The sequence below is a fragment of the Sinocyclocheilus rhinocerous genome, unplaced genomic scaffold (assembly GCF_001515625.1).
Source record: "Sinocyclocheilus rhinocerous isolate Xijiao unplaced genomic scaffold, SAMN03320098_v1.1 scaffold202, whole genome shotgun sequence".
NCBI classification, from domain to species: domain Eukaryota; kingdom Metazoa; phylum Chordata; class Actinopteri; order Cypriniformes; family Cyprinidae; genus Sinocyclocheilus; species Sinocyclocheilus rhinocerous.
In genome coordinates this window covers 271416-280011 of record NW_015641016.1, presented here as the reverse complement: position 1 = coordinate 280011, position 8596 = coordinate 271416, and the positions used below count along the sequence as shown (strand labels likewise).

Here is an 8596-nt window from a genome sequence, read left to right as displayed (position 1 = left end):
AATTTGGACATTTTCACTTTGGGGTGTACTCACTTTTGTGGCCAGTGGTTTAGACATTAATGGCTGTGTGTTGAGTTATTTTGAGGGGACAGCAAATTTAGTTAGTTATACAAGCTGTACTCTCACTACTTTACATTGTAGCAAAGTGTCATTTCTTCAGTGTTGTCACATGAAAAGATATAATAAAATATTTACAAAAATGTGAGGGGTGTACTCACTTCTGTGAGATACTGTGTATGTATATATATATCTATCAGTCTGGCGAGTAAACTAAAAAATTTACTAGCCAATGACGATTCAATTTCCAAGGTGTCCGTAGAGGGTTGTTTATACAACATAAACATAATATTATAACTTATATTTGACAAAAAGACGCAAATGCACAAGTGAACTCGAACTAAGTTATGCGCTAGTCAGATGTGTTACTCGTGGATGCGCTCTTGGCTCTTCCCATAACACGCTGAAACACGGCAAATAAACCCAAATAATTCACAACTTTTTTATTACGATAATATTCTCTTTATAATGTTATGTAAATGACATTCCCAATCATAGTTATTAATGTTGTGCATTGCTGTTCAAGCTGCGTGTGCTGAAGCTGAACAGCTGAATGAACACCGGTAAACTGAAGTGCTGCCAGCTTAACTCAAGGAAACGCATCACATATTCAGATATAATCAGATATTTACACAACATAAATATAATATTACTACTTATATGTACAAAAAGACGCTAATGCACAAGTGAACTCGAACTAAGTTAAACGTGCTAATCAGAATGTAACTTCTGTTGTGGATGCGCTCTTGGCTGTTCCCGCAACAACGCGCTGAAACACGGAAATCAAACCGAAAGAATTCATAACGTTTTATTATAATAGTGTTCTCATTATAATGTTATATATATGACAATCTTAATCATAGCTATTAATGTTGTGCGCTGCTGTTTGAGCTGCGTGCGCTGAGCTAAAGATGATCACTGGCAAACTGAAGCGCTCTATTAACCCTCTATTAGCTTAACCAAATGCATTCTATATGAGATAAGTCAGATTTATATGCATAAAATAAACACAATATTACAACATACAATTGCACAAAACTGTAAATGCACAAGCGAACTTAACTGTGCTAGTCATGAAGGTGTGGATCCGTTGTGGATGTGCACTTTCCTTAACAACGCGCCAAAACACGGACGAACAAAGATTCCATAACATTATTTTACAGTAGCTAATGATCTCATTATAATATGACAGACTTGCCCTGCACATGTTGCAGTTCACTGTATTTTCCTTTTTGAAGTGATTCCAATAATATTTCAAGCAATTAAAAACCATCATGGTGAACAGTGCGCATCTGAAGTGTCTCTGCAGGAAATAATGTATTATTTATCGGCTCTAAGATATCGGCCAAATTCCCTTATCGGTTCGATAACGATAACAGAAAAATTTAAATTTATCGTCCGATACCGATAATGGTGGCCGATATATCGTGCATCCCTATTTGGTACCTAATTTTCATTTAAATTTAATTATTTTTTTTCTGTTGAATTTTAGGCTCCAAACTAAAAAGGTTATTTGACAATAAAGAGTTATCATTTTCACTTTACACATTGTGAAAGAATGAAAAAGTAGTGTCCCATTTTAGATGTACTTGTAAACTCCAGGTGTATTTTATGGCATTTTATTGAGCAAACCTTGGTTTTTCTCCACAGTCAGAGGAAAAATCAGAGGGATCTTTTGGCGGCTCTACAGAAGGTCGTGGTTCCCATTTACTGTACCAGTTTCCTGGCTGTAGAGGAAGACAAGCAGCAGAAAATCACCCGCGTAAGATCATCCATCCCCATTTCTTCCTATTTGCAGCTTCACTATGGTGTCAATTTGACTTGTAGCAGGAAAAACGAGCCGTTGCTCTTCATGTTTTCAGCTGCTGCTGCTCTGGGAGAAGAACGGTTACTTTGACGAAGTCACCATTCAGCAGCTTCAGAGTCCGGCTCTGGGCCTCGGACAGTATCAGGTGCAGCTCGTGCTGTCAGTGTTTGTTTTCTGGTTAAATCTGGAGGATGTGTTTCTCATCCTGTCTCTGTTGTGTCTGGTCCAGGCGTCGCTCATCACGGAGTATGCGCCGGTGGTGCAGCCCGTCCAGATGGTCTTCCAGCAGCAGATCCAGGTGCTGAAGACCCAGCACGAGGAGTTTGTGAACAATCTGAAGCAGCAGCAGACGGTGGCGGTAGCAGCAGCCACGGTCGCCGTCGGTCAGCTGACGCCTGCAGATGCCGACATGAAGACTCAAGCACCCTTGACCTCTCAGCCTGGTAAAAAATACATTAAATAATGTATATTTTAAATAATATTTTTATTTATAATTTAATATTTTTGTGTGTTTTTAAAATATTATATATTTTTTTAGATTAAATGGATATTAAATATGTTTAGTTCTTAATTTTAGTTGTAGTAATTTTAGTACTTTATCTGAAACTAAATGAAAATGAGATATGTTTCCTTTGGAAACTATCTGAATAAGATTTAGGTCAACCTTTTTCATATATAGACAAAGTTGCTTATCAAACACACAGCTGTTCAAAAGTTTGGAGTCAGAAAGAAATTAATGCTTTTATTCATGAAGGATGCATTAAATTAATCAAAAGTCACAGTAAAGACATTTCTAATGTTACAAAAGATTTCTGTTTCAAATAAAAGCTGTTCTTTTGAACGTTCTGTTCATCAAAGAATCCTGAAAAACAATGGGTCACTGTTTCCACTTCAGATTCCAAATATTAAGTACTTGTAATTAGATTGTACTATGTTTTAAAATGCTCATAATCAGATCAGCGTTACTATTTTATTGATTATATTTCACTCACTCAATGGCAGTAAATTGTACATAATTGATGTTTCTTAAAAAATTTTTTTTATCTTTTAAATTGTTCATTCTAAAAAAAAAAAGCCTGCTGCTTTTATTCATTTTGTAAGATTATATTTAAATTTTTACGATTTAATCATTAATTTAATCAATTTACGAACCCCCTGCAGTTCCTTCACAAACCTACTGACATTATTATTATACTTTGTTGTTGACAAATATATTTTCTTTCTCTTGGTATTTTTAAATGACTACGTTTTACAATCGCATTTTATTCTGGGGAGTGATGAAGAGACAGCATAATTTTTTTATTTCTAATATTCTTATTATTTATATTACAATTAGCATAGTATTTAGGGTTAAAATAGAGAAAATGTTTTTAAATTTGGTGGCCAGAAAAATAATATTCCTATGTAATGCCATGGTTTAACCACTAGATGCCCGTATGGCTGTTTAATAAGTATAGCCTACATATATTTAGCTCTACCCTAGTTGCTGTAAAGAGTTTAACAGGTCATAATAGCTTTTTTTTATTTTTATTTTTATTTTTTTTTATATGTTTTGCATTGTATATTTAGACATTATCAAACACTCAATGTTTGTAAGTTTTGCTTTTTTTAAATGTTGAATTTAAAAAGATTAATTACTCACATCCCAGTATTATTTTATGACATTTATGTAAGAAGACAATATAAGCGAATGTTAAACCCAATAAAAAATTTAATAAAATACGTGTAAAACTGCAACCAACTGCATTCAGGGAAACTCTTTCTTAGATTCCTTTAATGGGCAGTCTTCATTGAAACTCATTCAACTTCCTACAGGGAGAGAAAGATTGCAGAAAGACTAGAAACTTAAAAATATGACAACTAGCATCTAGTTATGATAGCTATTATGGTGTTTCTCACGTTATCTTACTGCAAATATAGTGCATATATCTAAACTGCCTATATCTAAAACTAAACATTAACTATAACGCGTTTCATAAAATACAACTACTGGCCAGGTTTCCTAGAGGTAAACTAATGTGTTAAAATGCCAAAAACTGCTGTAATTTTCTCAACTTTCTGGCTTCACGTCGTGCCTAACAATGCCCCTTAGCTGTTATAAATTCACTGTAAACCACGGCTTCTTGGGGCTTATTGCTTTAATAGAACAAGATTAACCTATTCAAATTAATCTGATGAATGAATTAGGTCAGAAATAAAAGTAATCTAGAAGCAAAAGTAACCTAAAAGTAAAAGTAATCTAAAAGTAGTGTAATAGATTTTTTTGAAATTTGAAATCAGTAACAGATTACAATTTATTTTCCCAAAAAAAAAAAAACACAAAAATGCTCATCAGATTAGCGTTACTATTTTAATGATTATATTTCACTCACTCAATGGCAGTAAATTGTTCATAATTGATTTTTCTTAATTTTTTTTTTCAATCTTTTAAATTGTTCGTTCTAAAAAAAACATACTCTATCTCTCCCACACTCTCTTTCTCACAGACGCACATAGAGTTTGCACACACGTTAACATACGTGCTAATGTTGTTAGCGCTGCTCTGGCGATTTTATCAGTAACATAGTTTAAGAACTTAAAAACTACATGACTTCTCACAAGCGAGGTAGCAACAATGGCGCTGTTCGTGAAGAAATATAACTTAAATATTCACTGTTAGAGACATTGCTGCCGAACACTTTTGCGAGATGCCCAGACTCACAGAGGTAGTCTCTCTCTCTCTCTCTCTCTCTATAACTTAGTTATTAGCTGCATTGGTCTGCTATCAACGGCTCAAGCCTCCGTTGCTAGGTTTAAAATTACATTTTGGAATTGGCAACGGAGGCGTTGGATGAGATGCGGAAGAAATGAATCCTACTTACAATAGCATTTTAAGTAGAAAAGCCGGACGAATGCCTTGAAATATATAATCTGATCGATGTCTTGAGGTGTGGTAACCATAGTATAAGCGGAATAATTGACGACGGGCCGTTGAATTATTAGAAAATAATGCACTTCGGGTGTGCATTATTTTCTAAGAATTCAATGGCCCATCGTCAATTATTCCTTACTTAACCAATTCAAATCAAAGTGATTAACAAATTAGGTCAGAAGGAAAAGTAATCTAAAAGTAGTGTAATAGATTTTTACTAATTCGAAATTTCGTAATGTAGTTTGAAATCAGTAATGGATTACAATTATTGACAGGGTAAAAAAGGTTTGACAGGGTTAATTTTTTAACTTAATTAATTTTGTTTAAGACCGTTTTAAAAGTTTTATTTTACAATATGTAAGTAATCAACACAGCACCAATGCTAACATATTCAATGTTTCCGCCTCCAGCCACCATTCGACCCAGTTCAAGCCCCGCCCCCCTGGAACAGCCACGAGGGCATGTGGAACGAGCAGCGGGACCCCAACTGGAGCGGCCCTCGGGACGGGGGCCCCGCAGGCCCCTGGAGCAGCCAGAACGAGCCGCCGCCCTCCTGGAGCGGTCAGTTCGACCAGCCGCCATGGAGCAGCCAGCCAGATCAGCCGCCGCCGTGGGGCCAGAGGGAGCCTCCCTTCCGCATGCAGCGTCCGCCGCATTTCCGTGGGCCCTTCCCTCCCCATCAGCAGCCGCCGCCATTCAACCAGCCGCCTCACAACTTCGGACGTTTCCCGCCGCGTTTCATGCAGGACGAGTTTCCTCCGCGGCATCACTTCGAACGGCCGCCGTATCCGCCGCACCGATTCGACTACCCACAGGGAGACTTCCCAGGAGGTGAGACCTCGGCTTTTCTATTTGGAAAACTACTAGAGTTAAAAATGACTCTGATTTCAGGAAAAATTTACACATTTTTTGTCCTTGTTTGATATTTTATTTTTTCTTATTTCTTCAGATTTCCACTTTTCCATCCTGAATTGCGTAAATACGAGGTTTTATGTTTGAAAGCAAAGAAATTAAGATGGCCATAAATATTAATATTAGTGTAATTTTGCTGTTCTGAAAAATTAAGTTAATTATTATATTAAACATTCTTATTTCACAGTAGTTATTTATTTTAATTACTTGTTTATTTTACAGTCTTTGTAATGGTAATATATGAAAACTGAAAATATCACAATTAAAACCTAATTCAAAATATTAATAAATACTATCATACTATACTAAAAATACTAATACTAAAATGAAAATAAAATACTTAAAAATTAAGTAGTACAAAAACAACAAAATTAGTCAGACCTAAACTAAATTAATAAAATATAAAAACCAAAATATTAATATAAATGATACAAATACTTTAAAATAATATAAATTAATAATATTAATGTGAAATACTATAAATAGTATTCTATGGGGTTGTCAAAAGTACAGACCGCGATACCAGTCGGTACTGTAATTTTGACTTGAATTTTGACTGGTATTGCAGTCGATATTTTTGACAACACTACTGATACTTAAAAAAATAAAATAAAGATGTGACAAAAAATGCTCATTTTTATTTTGCAGTACAGTTATTTATTTTACAGTATTATTGTAATAGAAATATATTTCTTTATTGATGTTTAATTTTTATGACTTAAATAATAAAATACTGTTTTGAATATTAATAACAGTAATTATTATTGTTCTGTAGTCTCAAAATTCTAGAATTAATTATAAAACAAATCACCTATTTTCCTAATTAAAAACAAAACAAATACAGGCATATTTCGAAAAATATTTTAATATTTAAAGTAACTTTTTTTTTTTTCGAAATAAGGAACAATTAGACACATATTGCAGTATAATAATTGAATAGGTAACAAACAGTCGTTGTTTTGCTCCAAAAAGCCTGCCTAAATTAGGCAATTTCTTTCTGATTTTGTTGTGCATGTTTTATTTTTAATTAAAATTCCAATTTTGTGTAAGACAGTTTTTAATAGTCAGACATAATATATTGTTCTTCTCATCAGAGATCGGTCCGCCTCCTCATCACCACCCAAACCAGAGGATACCTCCTCCTGGGATATCTGATCCTCCTCCGTGGGGCGGGAACCAGCATCCTGATTTCGGGCCACCGCCCCAAGGCTTTAACGGTCAGGCGCCCCACATGCGGCGGCAGACCCCTTCTCATGTCAGTCAGGACGACCCCAGTCTGGTGCCCAATGTGCCCTACTTCGACCTTCCCGCAGGACTCATGGCACCGCTCGTGAAGGTAATTTTACATTGCGACATCAGCTGGGAAAGTAGATGCTTGTTTTTGTCAGTCTCGTCTTAAATGTGAGATTAAACTTTCTCTTTAACAATAGCTTGAAGATCATGATTATAAGCCTCTGGACCCAAAAGACATCCGTTTGCCCCCCCCGATGCCTCCCAGTGACCGTCTGCTGGCTGCAGTGGAGGCGTTTTACAGCCCGCCGTCCCACGACAGACCCAGAAACAGGTGAACGCCAGTGTGACTGCTCTTGAGTTGTCGTTTTTTGGTTGTTTTTATTTAATACTTCAGTTGTAATGACTAAAATTGATCATTTTCCTAGTGAGGGTTGGGAACAGAATGGTCTGTACGAGTTCTTCCGGGCCAAAATGAGAGCAAGGCGGAAAAAGGATCAGGACAAACGCAACAGGTGCGGAAGAAATTAACTGTTTTAATGTATTCTAACAAAAACTAAAACCTTTTCATTAGTTTAAATAAAATGTAAATATTAGATGAAAAAGCTAAAACTAAATTACAAATTAGAGATGCACCGATCGATCGGCTAGGGATCGGAATCGGACGATTTTCCTCATGATCGGCCCGGATCGGTGACCGGCCGGTCAGTCTCACTTCTTTCCGATTCCGAGCCGATCCGTTTTGTTACCAGTGGCACAGGCAATAACGTCAGCCGCGCATTCTCGCTCTCTTCTCTCCGATGACCCCTTCTCTCTCTCACACACGTCTCATTCGCTCCGGTTAAATAGTGCTTGTATTGCGCATTATTTTAGTCAATCCCGCAGGTTTCGCGCTTATACCAAACACGCGCGCACCACCACTGATCTATATTAGTGGAGCGCACAATCCGCGCTCAGTCTCAAACAGCTTGTGAGCCGCAAATACCAAAATGAGTGGCTAACTGCACTAAAACGGTCAAATACATACAAAATTGTCAAAATGTCAATTGTTAAATTGACAGTCAGTCAAAATGTTAAACACAGTCAGTTTTGAATAGTTTTGAATAGTTGAGAAAGAGAACGCATGTTGTGTAACAGTATATTGGGTCCGTGGATAAACTCTTAAAGGGGCCGCAGTCCAATATTCCTGCTGCTGTCTGTTATGTTAATCAAAGAACAAAATACAAAGAAAACCACTTTCTACTCTTGACTGAATACGTTTTATAACTTTAATGGTAAGCATTAATCTGTATTTAATTTTTACAATGAAGACCACAGAAATTAAAGTAATCAAATGTAAAATAACACATCGTGTGTTATTTTACATTTGATTACTTTAATTTCTGTAGTATTTCTTACCTGAATAAAAACTTACTTAACCTGAAAAAACGTAAGTTTCATAGCTCTCTTTATTCTATTGCATTTATTTGCGCTGTTTGCAATTTTTTTATTTGTTCTTATTTTATTACTGACTTTTTAATTGTTTTTTTTTAAGAAAATAAAGTAGAGTTTTGTTTGTATATGCTGTCAATTATAGTTCTTAGAAAGAAAATCGGAATCGGCAAAAATCGGTATCACACTAACAAAAAAATCGGAAATCGGAATCGGCCAAGAAAATTGCAATCGGTGCATCTCTAATA

At 35.8% G+C, this 8596-nt stretch overlaps 1 protein-coding gene across 1 annotated transcript in view; it reads left to right on the top strand.

Moving 5' to 3' along the window:
* The window catches only part of LOC107753747 (calcium homeostasis endoplasmic reticulum protein-like), a 21351-nt gene that overhangs the window by 9093 nt on the left and 3662 nt on the right, over positions 1–8596 (top strand). Inside the window, exons 7-13 of the mRNA XM_016569960.1 lie at positions 1708–1819; positions 1920–2009; positions 2094–2307; positions 5163–5606; positions 6782–7023; positions 7118–7251; positions 7346–7432. Of these exons, the coding sequence (XP_016425446.1) occupies positions 1708–1819; positions 1920–2009; positions 2094–2307; positions 5163–5606; positions 6782–7023; positions 7118–7251; positions 7346–7432 (1323 nt within the window). The remainder of the gene's footprint in view (positions 1–1707; positions 1820–1919; positions 2010–2093; positions 2308–5162; positions 5607–6781; positions 7024–7117; positions 7252–7345; positions 7433–8596) is intronic.